This window comes from Pelophylax lessonae (genome assembly GCF_965119305.1).
Source record: "Pelophylax lessonae genome assembly, chromosome: 3".
In the NCBI taxonomy this organism is placed as follows: Eukaryota; Metazoa; Chordata; class Amphibia; order Anura; family Ranidae; genus Pelophylax; species Pelophylax lessonae.
Genome location: NC_138770.1, coordinates 605526538 through 605544513, shown reverse-complemented (window position 1 = coordinate 605544513; position 17976 = coordinate 605526538). Strand labels below are relative to the sequence as shown.

Genomic DNA, 17976 nt, shown 5'->3' with positions numbered 1-17976 from the left:
CTCTGCGATGCTGGTAGTTCACCCACTGGTGTCAGTTTTTTTTTATTTTGTTATCTTCATTTTATTTATCTTTTTTTACAATTTGTTTTTGTTTTTTTGCAATTTCATTCATTCAGAAAAAGAAATGACATATTTACGTACCCCTTCCCAACTCTCCATTGTGACACATCCCATGCAGCAGCTGAGGGAAGAGGGGAAGCCAGCAGCGCTGTAGGGGGGAACCAGGGAGCACACAGGCCCAGAGACAGCAGAAGACAAGTAAACTGGATAGGAGGGTTGGTGGGGGCAGTATATAGAAGAACCAATGTCCTGCAGCTACAGGAAAACTAAAGGAAAATGTAGTACATTAGTTCCTGTTATTGCTGCCCCCGCCTATCCAGGTGTACAGGGGAGCTGCACAGGCCCCCTGGAGCATAGGGCCAGGTTGAAATTGCAACCCCTGTAGTTACGCCCCTGGTGAAGGGTGTCAATGACTGTCTTCTGGACAACTGTCAAGTCAGCCATCTTCCCCATGATTGTGTAACCTATGGAACCAGAGACCATTTAAAGGCTCAGGAAACCTTTTACAGGTTACAACCTTTTGAGTTAGTTAGGTAATTAGAGTGTCACAGCATAAATCTACAATATTGACTTTTTTCACAATATTCACATTTTCTGAGATCCTGAATCTTAGGTTTTCTCTAGCCAGCCAAAATAGTCAAAATTAAAAGAAAGAAATGCTTGAGATATATCACATTGTGCGTAATAAATCCTATAAAATATGAGTTTGTTTTTTAATTGAATTACTGAAATTCAGTTTTTGATGATTATTCAAATTTTTTGAGCTGCACCTGTATGAGTTGGGCTTGTTCATTTGTAACATTGATGAATTTTCTTATGCTAGAATCATTGAATGAGTTCATTGTGCAGACGCAGCTAGTTGCCAGCTGGTGTCTGTAGGCACCTTTTAACCTGGTCATGAAGGTACATTCAGTTTTTACAATCTTTTTTTTTTTTTTACAAATCTAGATCTACTGCAATTATAGGCCTGTATATCAATGAAAAGAGATTGAATTGTTTAGGTAGGTTCTCGTATTACAGAAATGGGAAAAACGAAAGGCGATTGTGACTGTATAATCATATTGTAAGGTGTGTGGCCACCTTTCTGAATTCATAATTTTGCAGGTTTGTGAGGCTGGAAAATATAATAATAATAATGCTTGGGTTTTACGTATTTGGCAATATTTTAAGAGGGCTTTTCCATCCTAACCAACTTTTATTTTTATCCTAGTTATGCTGCGTTAATAGCAGACTGGCCTGTGGTGGTCCTAGGGATGTGCACTGTGCTTATTGTCGTCTGCGCCCTGATTGGTATCTTGGTGCCTGATCTGCCGGACTTTTCAGATCCACTTCTGGTAAGTTTTAATTTTTTTTCAATTCCATAAATTGGACACAAAATATGTATGGGCAAAAAAATGTTTTAAGTAATGAAACTCTTGGCGATTTTTGTGTTCTTCCAGTGTGATCCAGATCCAGTGTGTTCTTCCTGTTTGAGCTGACAATATGGTGTCTTTTCTGTGTTAAATTTTCAAGAAGCGTTATTGGCCCTGATTGCTGGACTACAGATCTTTGCCCCTCTGCACATGTATTCATTGATATCTTTTCCAGTGAAACAATGCTGCTGCCTTGACTCTAAAGAATGTGTTCACAAATTGTGTAGGGAAAGGGCTTTTGGGAGATATAGTTCTGGTGGTGTGTCTATGATTTATAGGAACTAGCCCCCCCCCCCCCCCCAGCTGCAGTTTCTCACTAAAAAAATATAATGCAGGCACAGGAAACTAAAGGGAAGAAGTCTGAGGTTAGCAATCTGTTTTTACATCGTGGCATCATGCCTCATTGAATGCAATTGTATTAAAGCCCAACTCCAGGGAAAAAAAAAAAAAACATTTTAAATAGTGCATTGTGCTTCAATTACCTTTACTACTCATTCTTAATTGCAAACAACTCTTCAAGCGTTTTTCTTTTAACTTTAAAAAAAAAAAAGATCCTGTTCCCTAAAGCATGAATAACCATGCAGTGCTTGTGCTGTGTAATTTGCCCCCCTGTATCATATAAAAAAACTGGCTGATCCTACCAGTTTCTGCCCTACCCTCTCTGACCACGGTTAATCATGGGTGCTGAGCCGTGACATTGTGGTCAGTTTACCTGCATTCATCATCCGCAGCTCTCCCGTTTCTTCTGTCTCTCCTCTGTCCTCCTCTCCCCCGTCCCCTTCACCCTCCCCTCCCTGCCTGTCAGCTGTGTGTGTAAGCCGCCCCTCCCCTCCCCTTTGTAGCACTGTTCTGAGCAGTGCAAACATTACTGCTCAGTCACTGCCAGCCCTTCTGCTAGTATAACCTGTAGTATATACTGCATGCCGATTTTTTTTCTTTTTTTTTCTTTATCTTCTAAATGCCTATTCTCCTCGATCAGCGGTCACATGACCGCCCATCTTTCTCTCCCTCCAGTGTATATGCTACAGAGGGAAGTCATGTGACCGCCTGGCAGACATCAGAGGGAGATCTTGGCCCCTCCCTCTGTAGTGTATACATCGGAGGGAGAGAGCGACGGGCGGTCACGTGGCCGCTGATCGGGGAGAATAAATAAGGTATTTAGAATATGAAATTTAAAAAAACGGCATGCAGTATATACTACAGGTTATACTAGCAGAGGAGCTGGCAGTGACTGTGAGCAGTAATGTTTGCACTGCTTGGCTGGCAGGGATTGTGTGCACTGCCTTAACAACCCCTTTAAGCCATCCTGCAGTATAATGGATCTAATTTGCAGCTTCCTCCTATGAGCAAAGCTAATCTTCTGCCCTGGGGACCAAGCATTTTTTCCCTGCCTATTTTGGATACTGGTCTCCTCATTGGCCACCCGTGAGTTTTCCTGTCTCTAGAGCCTATGAGAGAGGACCAGGTTGCTGAAAGTGTTGCCTCTACCAATAGGAGGTGTCTGTATCATGCAGGTAGTGTGACACCTAAAGAAGGACCCCAGAAAGAAAAGGTTTAACATGAAACACTGGCATCAGATAAGTAAAATAGGTACCTGTTTTTTTTTGTGAATCTGTTGCATATTTACTTGCCAGGAGATCCTGCAAGTAACAACACTTTTATAATCATGAAACCTCTGCCTCCCCATTAGCAGCAGCATTGTCAGCCGACTAAGTGAGTGCCTTCAGTTGGTCATTGGACCTGATAGGCAGCCCAACATCCAACTGCTCATTATGTTGAAAAAAACACAAGCGTTTTGGATCTCAAGACCTTTAGTTACTTGGGTAGTATGACTAAATTGTGTTTAAATGTTAAAGGCCCATCAAGAGCATTTAATAAGAGTGTGAGATGATGAGCGAGTGTCATCCCTGTCCTGAGGACATGTAATACAGAGAGCAGTCTTTCTTAGCCTGGAGCTGTTAGTTGTCATTCACCTGTTATTAGCCAGTGACCTCTGACCTCTGTGCTCTGACCTCCCTTTGTAGTAGGGCGCTGCGTATTAACTTGTTTGCGGTGTGTTTGTTGCAGATACTCCTCCTGTTAGAGCACAGTGATTGATGACATTCCATTTATTTTCCCTTACAGGGGTTTGAGCCCAGAGGGACCGCCATTGGCCAGAGACTGGTGACGTGGAACAACATGGTGGAGAACACTGGATACAAGGCAACATTGGCCAATTATCCATTTAAATATGCAGACGAGCAAGCCAAAAAGTAGTTAAGTCGTTTTTATGTTTTCTTTTGCTTCTATGCCACTTTAAAGCCCTGGTTTACTCTTCATTTCTTTAACTGTAAAATTATTTATTCTGAGTTTTTTTTTTTTTTTTTTTTATGCTTTCACACAACTTTCATGCAGGATTCACAATTATCTCTCCCCCCCCCCCCCCCCCTAATGAATCCAATAAAGTTGTGTGAATCTTGTATGGATACATTTAAAAAAAAAGACCCTTTCCTTCCCTTCAAAATTATTTTAGCTGCACATAGGGCTTGCCCAAGACATTGTGCTTCCTGGGTCTAAGAATTAAATGCTGCTGCCACCCCCCCCCCCCCAAAAAAAAAAATGCCCCCACATCCATTATTTTAAAATATAACCTTTAGAATATTGTGTATACTATTATCTTGTTCCATAACTCCCTACCGGACTAGTTCACCAAACACCCACTGTCTGTCATCAGTCCTCCTGTCACTCCTGTGTCTACAGTGCCCACCGCCCTAGAAAATAAAGCCTGCCCTGTGGGAGATGGAGTGCGATGATGTCTGAGATGATTGCGCACACCACAATCACATGAGGGAAGTTATCCAGAGGAGACACTCTGCCTCCTCATGTTTATCAGTTTGCGCAATGGGCGGCAGTTTGAGATGGGGGAAATGCCACCCGTAACGTGCAGCTAACTGATGACACTCAAAACTGCTGTAAAAAACAAAAAAAAACAAATCTTGGGAGTCGTATTTCTGCCCCTCTCCAAGTGCTGCCTGGGTCCAATGGACCCAGCGGGACCCATGGTAGGGACAGCCCTGGCTGCACAATTTGGTAGCTTGGAGTATGCACTCAGTATCTGATTTTTGCCCATGCCTGCTGATGCTTACCTCTGCCTCACTCAGCTGCTGTTCTGTCAGAGCTCTTTCTCAATGTCTCCTCTTTCAATATATGAAGGAGCATGCAACCTCCTCAGGTCTGAGCAGCCAAATGCCAGGTTAAGTTGACCCAGTGTAAGCACTGACACAAAGTTGACAGTTTTATACAGAGTTAGGATTCAGCGGAGGAAGTGGGGAAGTGCTGGGATGGGTAGTTGGCGTACAGTGGTTGGTAGGTTGTTCTTTACTAGAGAACCTGTCCCTTTTGCCCTGAGTGAGTAAAGTGTCAAATCTTAAACAAAATAAAGCACTCCTTTGACTCTCAGTATATTTCAGTGTTTGTCTTTGATTTTTGTTCTGCATACTGTGTCCATCAGATCAGCTGGACTGTGTTTTTCTTTTGTGCATTGACAGACACAGCTTCAGATCTTCATAACTGTTGGGTTATACTGCCCCCTTCAGGAGTAGGACACTAGGAAAAAAGTGCCTGGCTATGCCCATGGGCAGTCCCAGGGGGTATACTCCCTCTCTCTGCTATAGGCACTCAGTTTTTTTTTCTGCCTAGTCAGGAGTAAGGACCTAGTTCCTTGCTGGGATCTTTGGTCCTGGCAATTTTTTTCTTTCTTTTTTTTTTTTTTTCTCCTGGATTTTTCCTGTAAGATCTACTATCAACTGCTGGACTGGGCGACGGGCTGGATAATCTAGTGGTTACCCCAGTCTGGCCAGCGAAAGCTTGCAGACCTAAGCGGCCACAACATAGCCCCACTGGACTGGGGATGGCCTACAACGCCTCGCGAGGTCGCATATTACAGGGTTTCAGACTGAGTCGCAGCTTTCCTCCTGGCTGACAGCCCCCCCCCCCCTTTTCAATGGAGAGGGATTCTGTCTGAAGCGATGCCCGTCTGGTTCCTGGTATGGTGAGTAGCTGTCCCCCCCCCCTCTCCCCCTAGAGGGTTTGGGGGTGGACATGGGCCCCTCCTTGAGACGGCCGGACCCCCGGGTTCTCCTCCTTTCCATCAGTCACCCCCCCTTGTCATCTGTCCCCCATCCCACCCCCCCTCCACATATGTTGGGGCTGTTTGAGTGTTCTGATCCATGTCCTGGGGTGGGGGGCAGGGCGCTATACTGGTGATGGGGGCCGGGGGGGGGTGCACCGCCAGCGACCAGACGATCGACTGTGCGGGTGGGTTGTACCTGGTGGGGGCTCCTCCCAGGGCCTCCCGTTCTGCCGGTGTCTGTCCTTGAGGCCTAAGTTCTCTCCTAGGTCCCTGTAAGCCTTGTGGTGCCACGCGGGCTGCCATTTTGTTGTAGCCTGTGTTTCTATACATGGCGGCCATGTTTGTGTAGTCCGGCGGCCATTTTTCGGTGGTTTGCCATTGAAAATAGTGGCGGGCATTACAGTGGAGCCCTGTGGGCGGTGCTTTCGGCAGTGGGAGCTACTCCTCATCCCCTGGTGCTGACTCCTGGATCTTTTCACTTCCTAGTCGCCGGGCGTAGATTGCAGATGATCCTGGTGGCTGCAAGTGCCTGTTTCTGCTGGGTGGTGAGTCTGGTGGGATTCTCTCCCTTGCTGCTGAGGATCGCTTGGTGCTTGTGCCTGGCGACCGGGTGGTGCTGCCAACGCAGTGAGCTGCTGGGCCTTCCTGGTCCCAACCATCCATCAATGCACTGACGGTGGTCCTGGAGTCCTTTGTGTCCTGGGTGGAGATGGTCTTCGGGCAACGGGCTAGCAAAAAGCGCCCCCTGCCTTTCCCTATCTCATCAGATCCTGAATCTGATTCGGCCGCCGTGGACGTGGGTCACCCTGCTGGTTCTGCAACCACGTGCCCGGAATCCTCTGATAGCGAGGATGATTCCTCTACGTCTGCAACCGCGTACAAAAAGGCACTGGTGAAAGCACTGATTATATCTGCATGAGACCTTGAAGATTAAGACTGCAGCTGCAACAGAGGCGCAGGTTCCCTTTGGCACTCACCAGACATCCAGGGCGGCAGAGGTGTTTCCTTTCCCCACCTAGTTTGACAGAAATGTCGCTAAAGAGTGGGGACAACCAATGTGTCCCCTTGGGGTCCCAAAGCGCTTTATTAGGCGTTACTTCTATTAGGAGTCCCTTCTTCAGAAGTGGACTTTTCCACTGGTGGTTCCTGATTGAACAAGGCAACCATGATTATGCTTGAAGAGCCCCCGGCCTTTAAGGATCCGGCTGACAGGAAGGCTGAAGCTGTGGCCCGCAATATGAGCGGAAAACTGGTAGATGGGTTACCTCAGTCGGCAGGCGTTGGAACAAGGGGAGTTGTCCCTTTATCCGGAGGTGTTTCATAAGTTGTGTCTCCAGTGGGGCACCCCCCAGAATGGATCTGTTGGCATCTCGGCTCAACAGAAAGGTGCAGAGGTTTGTGGCTCGGTCAAGGGATCATCAGGTGGACGCCACAGACGTGTTGGTGGCCCTGTGGGGTCAGTATCATCTGATTTATGTCTTCCCTCCTCTCAGCTTCTGCCAAGACTTCTACGCAGGATCGAGGCAGAAGGGATTCTGGTCATCTTAGTGGCTCCGGACTGGCCTTACCGGGCTTGGTACGCTAATCTGGTGCGGCTAGTCGCCGACGTTCCTTGGAAGCTTCCTCTCAGGGAGGATCTGCTGTCCCAAGGACCGATCTTCCATCCTGCTTTACAGTTGCTGGCTTTGACGACTTGGCTGTTGAACGCCAGGTGCTGATGGATAGAGGTTTACCCGAGTCTGTGATTCCTACACTGTTAAAAGCTAGGAAATCTACTTCTGGAAAGATCTACCATCGTACGTGGAAGATGTACATTGCGTGGTGTGAGTCTCTTGGGGTTCATCCTTGCTCCTTCTCGGTGGCTCAGGTCTTGACCTTCCTTTAAAGGGGGGGGGGGGTTGAACAGAAATTGGCCTTGAGTACCATCAAGGGCCAGGTGTCGGCTTTGGCGGTCTTCTTCCAAAGACCTTTGACCACATACTCCCTGGTGCGTACCTTTCTTCAGTGTGTCTGACATTTGGTTCCTCCAGTGCGGTCTCCGTTGCTGCATTGGAACCTCAATTTGGTGCTTTTGGCCCTCCAAAAGCCTCACTTTTTTGAGAATCTTCGGGAGATTACGCTATCCCAGAAGGTGGCCTTTTTGGTGGCTATCACTTCTGCGTGCAGGGTGTCGGAACTGGCGGCGTTATCCTGTTGTTCACCTTACCTGGTTATTCAGAGATAAGGTAGTTCTTCGCCCCGGTTCGTCGTTCCTCCAAAGTTTGTGTCTGATTTTCATTTGAATGAAGAAATTGTGTTGCCTTCCCTGTGTCCCAGGCCTAAACATCTGAAGGTAATTGTCTTGCATGCCTTGGATGTGTTCTGGACAATTAGGGTGTACCTGGCAGCTGTGGAGTCTTTCATGAAGTCAGACTCACTATTTGTGCTCACGGTTAGACCTCGTAAAGGGTTGTTAGCTTCCTCTGCGACCATTTCCAGATGGATCAGACAGACAGTGATTCAGGCCTATCCCATCAAGTGTCAGGTTCCTTCTTTTCCTGTTAAGGTGCACTCTACTAGGCGCTTAGTGCCTTCTGGGCCTTCCGTCATCAGGCGTCAGTGATGCAGGTTTGCAAGGCAGCCACCTGGTCGTCGATGCACACTTTCACAAATTTTTATAAAGTGGATGTGTTGGCATCTGCGGATGCTTCTTTTGGCCGCAAGGTTTTGCAGGCTGCTATTGAGAGGATATGATCCTCTTTGAGGGTGTATTGTATTTTTTCAGGTGGACTCTAGTTGTTTTTGTTGAGCTCCTGTTGCCTGGTTGGCTACGGTTTAGCCTTGGGAATTTTTTTGCTGTTCCCACCCCTCATGTTTAACACTGATTTGGGACGTCCCAACGGTTATGAAGATCTGAAGCTGTGTCCGTCAATGAACGAAAGAGAAAATTCAATTTTTGACTAGCCGTAAAATTCATTTGTCTGATTTTCATTGACGGATACAGCACCCATCCCTCTCTGAAGTTGTAATTCTTCTGAAACTGCTTGTAGCTAAACTGAGTGCCTATAGCGGAGAGGGAGTTTACCTCCTAGGACTGCCCATTAGACTTTTTCTCTACCTAGTGTCCTACTCCTGTAGGGGGCAGTATAACCCAACGGTTTTGAAGATCTGAAGCTCCGTTGATGAACATCAGAGAAATGGATTTAACGTTAATTCAAAAATCCCATTTTTTTTTTTTTTGTTCTCTCCCTCCTTTTGGATAATATTTATAAGTGTTCAGTGTCTCTAAAAGTGTTACTTTGCCTCTGGAATGTCTTTCCAGTTCCCATTAAAACAGCTGTTTTGTACAACCACATCCATTATTTTCTATGAGCCTTCAGACAAGGCTTGCATTGTGCTCATCAGCTGTGGTCCTGAGCTTGGAGGTAAGCCCAAAAGAATGAGAGTTCTCTACTTGATTGTGGGGCTTACTCCCAAGAGTGAAGTGATCCAGTAGAGTCTTTGAGCAGAGCCGCTGTGCCTTCAAACTGAGGGGTGCCATTGAGGTAGTTTGGGCATGCTTTATAGATGTCATCTAGAAGACTCAGAACTCCTAGGCTGTGCCAGACCTGTCCCACTGTGAGGGACAGGGCCAGAACAGAAAGGTGGGGTAACTTCAGAAACACCCTAGAGCTTTGAGCTTTCAGCTGGAGAGAATTATGGCCTATAATTCTAAAGCTAGCACTACTAGCTTAATAATCAAAATACTAAAATGGCTAGTAATAACCAGGAGTAAAAATTCACTACTAAACAGAACTAATGTCTCCCTATGGAGTAAGCTAAACAGGTAATATGCAGTAGCGATCATCCACACATTATATGAGCATTTTGCACTTGCTCTAGATTGAGCGCTTCTACTTGCTATCACTGTAGCTTACTCCATAGGAAGCTCTTTCTGTCATCGGTTTATAAACCTGTGACTAGTGGGGATGACTATCATTACGGATGTTAGTGGCACAATTGAGCTACTAAAAATGTCTTAAATGTAGCACCAGCCTAAAGCTGGCCATACACAATGCCAATTGTCCGTTTTAAAAAAAATTCAGCCACCACCAGTTGCAAATACGATTGGTAAGTAATCTTCCTATTACAAGCTCAATATATCTGTGGTGATGTGTGCTGTCCACCTTCACTGATGCTGGTGATGGGATCTCATCCTCCCACTCTGGATGTGGACTATTGATTCCTTTCCTATTTAGCGCTGCATATGGACTTTATATGTTATTTGTATTTTGTAATCAACAGAGTTTATGCTGACTGCTTTTTCACTTTTTACTGTATGACTTTTAGCTTATATGTTCTAGTTTTTATTATGTCTAATTTCTGACAGGGGGAAAGGAATGGACTCTGTGTTCCTGCAAAGCAGAATTTGGTAGAATGTAAAGTCAAAACTGTGCAATAAATGGAACAGCTTTAATGCAGTTAATGGAAAGATGCAACTTAAGATCTAAACAGGAAATAAAATACTGTAGGTGGAAAGTGATTTTGATTCTTCTGCTGCCTTTAGTCAGATAAAACCAAAATTTTATTTCTTCGATTGTTTTGCAAAGTATCAAAAATTTGACTACTTTATCAAACTACCATGTGTTTGGCCAACCTAAAGCTGAAGTTTAGAGGATAAGTTGACCTTTGGGAACATGTTACATGTTCCACCCCCATTTCAAGGTTGGAACATGTAACCTGCTCCCACTCCTGCAGCCCCTCGATTTCACAACTGCTGACAGTTACAAGCATTATTTCCACAGACAGAGGCATGATGTGAATTGTAGTTCCGCAACAGCTGTAGGGCCACAGGTTGAGCATCCATGAGCTAGCTAGATGATGCTGGATTTCCTCTACACAGGAAATGAGGTGGGCTCTTCCTAACTTGCTGCAGCTTCTAATGTACTTTTTCTCTGTCGCTCATTGACAGACGTAGTCCTCCTTGATTAATATCAACTCGGGTTATACTGCCCTCTACAGGAGTAGGACTAGACAGGAAAGAAAACGTTCTGGCCACACCCTAGGGGAAGTCCCAGAGGGTATATCCTCTCACTTCCTGCCACAGCAAATCAGTTTTTTTCTGTCTAGTTAGGAGTAAGGACCTAGATTCCTTGCTAGGATCTTCAGTCCTGGCAGGATTTTTTTAGAAATACTTTTTTTAGACAGCTTTTTTTCTCCAGTGTTCCTGTGAGATCTTCAAGCAAGTCCGCTGAAACTGGGCAACGGGCTGGATGTTGAGATCCAGTGGTCACCCCAGTTCAGCCTACGAGCATGTGCAGGCCATAGCTCCGCGCTGGGTCGGCCGCAACATAGTCCCACTGGACGGGGACTGACCCTGCGAGTTAAACGTCTCGCCTGGACGCCAATGACCAACAGAGTCACGGCGTCCGTATTGGTCGACAGCCCCCCCCCCCCACCCCGGTGGAGAGGGGTTCTGTCAGGAGTTGGCGCCCGCCTGGTTCCGGTATGGTGAGTAGAATGTTCCCCCTCTCCCCCTGTCGGGTTTGTTGGTGGACGCGGGCCCCTCTCTGGGATGGTCGGACACTCAGTTTCTGGGTCTCCCCTCTATCCTATAACAGGTCACAGATCCCCCAATTTGAGTGTGATTTTTGTGAATAGAAACCAAGAGGCTTGGTTTGGGAGCTGACTATCTAAAGTCACTATATGACTGTAAGGGTGACTAAAGTCAGTGGCAGACTACTAAAAGGCATTACTATTGAGGTATAGAGGTATCCTACCTGTCTAGTGTGTACACAGGCCGATGCCTATGCCTGAGTTACTGCAGCCACAGATCGCCATCCCTCCAGAAAGCCGGTCACTTCCACAGGCCGCACAGCCTCCCGCAGGCTGAGGACACCTCCCGCAGGCCGAGGCACTTCCGCAGGCCGCACAGGCCGAATGCACACATCCCGCAGGCTGCTGCTAACTTGCAAGCCGCCGCTATCCTACACAGGCCGCCGCCATTTTCCTGCAGATCGCACGAGGCCGCCATATTGGCGTAGCCTCGTGTCTCCAGCATGGGGGCGGCCATGTTTGAGGTGACCAAATACCTCGTGGAGTAATTGGGAGGCGCCGGAAGGCGTGTAAAGGGGCGGAGCCGCCTCCTTGGCCCAGGGAAAGCAAGCCAAAGACTTCCTGTCTGTAACAGACAGTGCTGGAAGCAGGTTGATAAGAAACTTCTGTGCATCAGGTGAGCCTTGGGGTCTCTCTCTCTCTCTTTCTGAGGGGTCCAAGCAGGTAGACTGAGGGGCGCTACTGCGCTGGGGGACTAAGTTAAAAAAAAAAAAAAAAATGTTTTTTTCTTGCAATTAATTTTTTTGCGTTTGCTGGCAAGTGTCTTGTTACATGAACCCTGCCACACATGTATCCCCACCTGATCCCCTCAGGGTGGCCGCAGGACCCTCCAGTACCCCACTTGTGATGATGCATTATCAGCAGTTTTGGAGTCTTTGGTATCCCGGGTGGAGGTAGCCTGTCAGGGACGGGGGTCAAGAAGAGCGACCCCCGCCTACCCCTATGTCATCTGATACCTCAGATACGGATTCTGAGCTGGTCATTGCAGTCCCTTTTCTGGGGTTGTTGTCTCAGGTACGGTCTCCTCAGACAGTAAGGAGGACGCTTCTGCCTCCGCCACAGCACAAGAAGCGTTGGTGGAAGCACTAGTTGTGTCTGTCCGGGAAACCTTAAATCTTGAGGTTACACTGGCAGAGGTAGCTGAGACTCATATTCCTTTTTTGGTACTAGCAAGCCTACCAAAATGGAGAAGGGTTTCCCTTGCACAAATAGGGTGGTCCGTAAATGAGCCCTGCTATTTCCAAACGCATGGCTAGGCGCTATAATTTTGAGGAATCCCTCATTACAAAGATGGATGGTACCACCAATAGTGGACTCACCGATTTCCAGACTAAATAAAGCCACTGTTATCCCGTTGGATTGACAGAATGGGCCCCACCCATCTCTAGGGTGGGGGGACGTCTTCACCGGTTTCCGGATCCAGGGCTTTCCAGAATCCCGGATAAAGGGGTTCGCAAGGTCATATGGTCGGGATACAAGATCGAGTTTCGATCACTTCCACCGGTGCGATTCTTCCCTTCCAATAGTCGACATCCCCGGGTCGCTTAAAAGCTTTGCGGGGGACAGCTTGATACAACAAGCAGTGGTAGTTCCCATTCCTTGGAGGAGTTCTAGTCGAACTTGTTCACAATGCCCAGGAAAAAGGGCTAGGTGCGTCCAATTCTGGTCTTGGAAGAGATGGAGTCCATCCATACAGTGGTGGCCTCCCTGCATCAGGGGGATTTCCTGGCGTCCATAGACATTTAGGATGCCTATCCTTATATCCCCATCTTCGCAGGACATCAGCGTTTTCGTTGCTTTTCCCAAAGATCATCCCTGGTTCCCACCAGGAGACTGAACTATCTGGGCCTAATTTTGGATACATCCTTGGCAAGAGTGTTTCTCCATGCGGAGAAACTCCAGAAGATTCAGTCAATGATTCGGATGTTGCTGTCCGTCAACTGGCTGGGATTGATGGTCGCCTCCTTAGAGGAAGTACCGTTTGCCCAGTCTCATACCCGAATTCTCCAAAGAGGAGATTCTTCTCATATGGAATCGGAATCCCGATTCCCTGGACAATCTGATCCGATTGAGTGAGCGGACCAGGGAGGCTCTGGTCTGGTGGCTTCGGTCTCCGATGCTCAGCCAGGGGAAGTCATTTCTTCTGATAAATTCCAGGTTATCGATAAATGTGTTGGAACTGAGAGCGATCAGACTTTGTCTGATTTACTGGACCGAGCAGCTCCAGGGCAGCCCGGTTCGGATCCAATCGGACTATGCCACGGTCATGACTTAGGTCGATCACCAAGGGGCACCAAGAGTGCCCTGGCGGCCATAGAAGTGGCCAACATTCTTATTGGGGGAACAGTTGTTCCAGTTCTCTCCGATATTTATCACGGGGGTGGACAGGCAGATTATTTCAGCCGTCAGATTCTGGATCAAGAGGAATAGTCTCTTCATCCAGAGGTATTTCACCAGCTGTCCCTTCATTGGGGCACCCTGGATATGGATCTGTTGGTAGGTTGGCTCAACAGGGCTCGCACCCGCGATCCTCTAGCGGACGCAGCAGACCCGCTGAACGGCCTGTAAAGGCAGTATCAGCTACTATATGTCTTCCCCCCTCTCAAATTGCTGCTGAGATTTCTCCGCAGGATAGAGGTGGAGGGAACTCCAGTTATCCTGGAAATTCCGAGCTGGCCTCGTCAAGCCGGGTACGCCGACTTGGACAGGCTAGTCACGGACGCTCCTTGGAGACTTCCTTTCAGGGAGGATCTGCGGTCTCAAGGACCGATCTTCCATCGTGCTTTACAGTCGCTGCTTTTAATGGCCTGGCTATTGAGACCCAGGTACTGAAGGACATAGGGGTGTCGGCTTCAGTTATTCCTACTCTAATTAAAGCAAGGAAAGCGACTTCCAGCAAAGTCTATTATCGCACATGGAAGACTTATATCGCGTGGTGTGAATCTTTGGAATTTCCCCCACGTACCTATTCGGTGACCCGAATCTTGGCTTTTCTGCAAAAGGGGGTTGAGCAGAAACTATCCTTGAGCATTATCAAGGGTCAGGTTTCAGCATTAGCAATCTTCTTTCAGAAGCCTTGGGCTACTCATTCCTTGGTGTCCAGGGGGTGCGGCACTTGGCTCCGCCAGTGCGCGCGCCCTTACCGCCCTGGGATCTTAATTTGGTTTTGTCGGTTCTTCAGAAACCTCCCTTTGAAAATATCAGGGAGATTCCCTTGCTTACATTATCCCAGAAGGTGGCCTTCTTGGTGGCTATCACTTCTGCACGCAGGGTGTCAGAACTGGCTGCATTATCATGCCATTCCCCATATCTAGTGGTTCATAGGGATAAGGTAGTTCTTCATCCGAAGCCATCCTTTCTTCCTAAGGTGGTTTCAGATTTTCATCTGAATGAAGATATTGTGCTACCTTCCTTGTGTCCTAAGCCCAATTATCCTCAGGAATATGCGTTGCATTCCTTGGATGTGGTTCGGGCAATCGGGGTATACCTGAAGACTACGGAATCGTTCCGTAAGACGGATTCACTTTTTGTGATCACGGATGGCCCCAGAAAGGGGTTGCCTGCATCTGCCGCGACTATCTCCAAATGGATTAGACAGACGGTGGTACAGGCTTATTCTATTAAGGGCCGGAATCCTCCGTTCCCTGTTAAGGCACCCTCCACTCTTAGGGCGCTCAGTACTTCCTGGGCCTACCGCCATCGGGCGTCAGTGGTCCAGGTGTGCAAGGCGGCTACCTGGTCGTCGGTTCATACCTTTACAAAATTTTATAAAGTTGATGTGATGGCATCGGCGGATGCCTCATTTGGCCGCAAGGTTTTGCAGGCCGCAATTTGAGGAGACCGGTGGTCTACCTCGAGGGTTTTTTTCCGTTGGAATTTCAGTTGAGTCTCATCGTGTGATTGATGAGCCTTTAAAACTTCTAGTTGGCACCGGTTGGGCCTTCTAGATTGGATTTTGATTTCCATTTTCCCACCCTTCATTTGTGGCACTGCTTTGGGACGTCCCGAGTTGATAGTAATCAAGGAGGACTACGTCTGTCAATGAGCGACCGAGAAAAATGGATTTTTGTAAAATCTTACCGTAAAATCCTTTTCTCTTAAGCTCATTGACAGACGTAGTACCCGCCCCTCTGTTTTTGAGTTGGGTTGGGTTAAATTCTCTAAACACTGCTTTGTGACATAACTGATTTGCTGTAGCAGGAAGTGAGAGGATACACCCTCTGGGACTGCCCCTAGGGTGTGGCCAGAACGTTTTCTTTCCTGTCTAGTCCTACTCCTGTAGAGGGCAGTATAACCCGAGTTGATATTAATCAAGGAGGACTACGTCTGTCAATGAGCTTAAGAGAAAAGGATTTTACGGTAAGATTTTACAAAAATCCATTTTTAATGCAAGCTCACAGTGTGCTTTGAAATTGGATTAAGCCTTTTTTTGTACAGGAGAGGAGAGTTTGTAACCATCAGCTCATGAAATGAAAGAAAGGGAATCTGTCTGCCTATGGCAACCAAAGATAGTTTCTCCTTTGCTGAAGTGACTGCTGCAAACCTAAATCTCTTTAGCTTCCTGTACCATTTAGACCATCATTCCTCTCTTGTTGTAAAAGATTGTCCGTTCCTCTGCCCAGCTTTTCCATTAGAGTATCTCTCCCATCTTCAGGCATCTGCGGGCTTTGTCCAGTAGTCCTGATATCTTAACTAATTTAAGCTTTTACCCTATTAGTCCATTTCTGTTTTATCTGCTGTAGAAGACACAAAAATGACTTGGTGAATGAAGCCATCAGGTGTCTCTGCCATTTAATGTAATTATGGGATTGTGTTGTTATCATAGCCACCAGGTTGACAGATGGTCAGACGATCACTATGAAAGGGAGAGAAGACAAGCAGACTGGGACTTCCACAAAGACAGTTTCTTCTGTGCTGTGCCAAGTGAGTTTTTTACCCTTCCTTTGTTTTCTGCTAGCTATGATCATGAGAGCTGTACCGAAACTAGTTTGCTGTTCCAGTATTGTACATTTTCACATTAAAACATTGATAATGATGGCCCAGTTTTGCTTAATAGACTAAAAAGGGCCCAAGGTATTGAAGATGAAAAAAGTGTGTGTAAACGATGCATGTGTTTTTAAGGAAAATAGTATTTCTAAAGAAAACCAGTGTCCTTGCAGGGTAAGGGTATATTTACATCAGATGCGGTGGGACTGCGCTGGGCAGCTATTTCAGCACCGACCCATCACATGACAATGTAAAATGCCTGGTTTTCAGTGTGCCCAGTTCAAACATTGCGGGCAGTGCTTTTTTTTACAACGCAGCAGGGTTCGAGGCAACTCACTGCCTCGCACCACCCCAACAGCTGTTGTCTCTATGACACTTCAATAAAGTTCATTAAAAAAAAAGTGAACAGTGTAATGCAATGAGATCGGCACTTTGGCTTTACTTTGTTCCTCTGCCAAGCATGTGACTCACTCACTTTCTACTGATACTGTGATAGCTCTGTAGCTTGGTGATTGGACTAGCACTGCCACATGGGGGTGGGCCAAAGTCCTATACAAGCCCAAAACTAGAGTGACTTGAAGCATACACAGGGCATCCTTTCCTGACTTCCGGCAGCTGATGTGCAGAGAAGTAATGGGAACGGTATGTGTTGCTTGGGCAGGGTGGCATTAGAGTGAACCTGTTACTTTGCCCTACATGGGTTATACGCGGGTTTGCAGCTGTTGTAATTTGTGTGTGTTGGTTTGTTTTCTGTACAAGTGTGAACCTGCGGTAATAGACCTTAATTTAGTGAACTTTAACCAAATACACAGTATAGACTTGGGGTGCAAGATTTGTCCTGTACCTCTCCTGCATTGAGGGTAATCTGCTTGTAATTCCCACCAAGCAGACAGTGGCTGGGCTCATCCTAGGTGACATGTCAGATCACATGACAAAAAGCCAAGGATGCATCAGAAAGTGTCACTGCCATCACCAGCTACTTTTTTTTTTTTTTTTTTGTTTTCTAACCGTTCCCTTAATTTAACGTGATCAGCAGCATGAACAAGTAAAGGTACACATAAACCAAATCCAGCAGTGAACAACAAAATAAACACCATAGATAAATGGTCATAGAAGTCATACAAACATTAATCCAAAACAGTTCTGTGATTTAGTCTGAGAAACAGCCTAGGGAAATGTGGCAACCAAAAATCTGACATTACCATGAATTGGGTCAGAGCTTAAAAAAAAAAAAAAAAAGAGAGGGACAAAGAGAATGGAGGGCTATGGTAAATAAGAGGAAAATGGAGGGAAGGGAGGATCGCAGGAGGGGGGGGGGGGGGGGGAGACAGAGAGAGACACTGGAAAAGGAGTAGTGTGAATAGGTAGAATACCATAGAACCATACCGGGAGGTACCATGCCATAGGTACCACAAGTTACATTACATAACCCTCAGTTATATACCGTGAGATATCAACACCTAAACAGTGATACCCTGCACCTCTATCCAGCCAGCCTGTTTTGTCAAATTTAGCAGGAAAGTTTCGGCTGATGTACGTAAGCTTATATAGGGGAAGATTTCCGTCGACTGCCACCATTCAGCCGGACACCATTGCCGTAGTAGGCAGCTTCCATTTCCACAGGATTTTCTTTCTGGCATAATAGGCCAAAAAAATAATAGTTTGACATGTTTAGAGGCCTACACAAAATCAGTGAGTTCTAGCAGCAGCACCAATGGGTCCATAGGGACACAGGTTGTCTGCTGTGTTAATGGTATTCAATACCCCTGACTAGAAATACACAACCGTGTACAAACGTGCCATCTGCCATATCCCAACGAGGGCAAACTGTCA

General features: G+C 46.7%; 1 protein-coding gene across 1 annotated transcript in view; it reads left to right on the top strand.

Annotated features, from left to right (window-relative positions):
• DISP1 (dispatched RND transporter family member 1) overlaps window positions 1–17976 on the top strand; it is a 114411-nt gene that overhangs the window by 83068 nt on the left and 13367 nt on the right. Inside the window, exons 4-6 of the mRNA XM_082251466.1 lie at window positions 1271–1394; window positions 3597–3727; window positions 15983–16080. Of these exons, the coding sequence (XP_082107592.1) occupies window positions 1271–1394; window positions 3597–3727; window positions 15983–16080 (353 nt within the window). The remainder of the gene's footprint in view (window positions 1–1270; window positions 1395–3596; window positions 3728–15982; window positions 16081–17976) is intronic.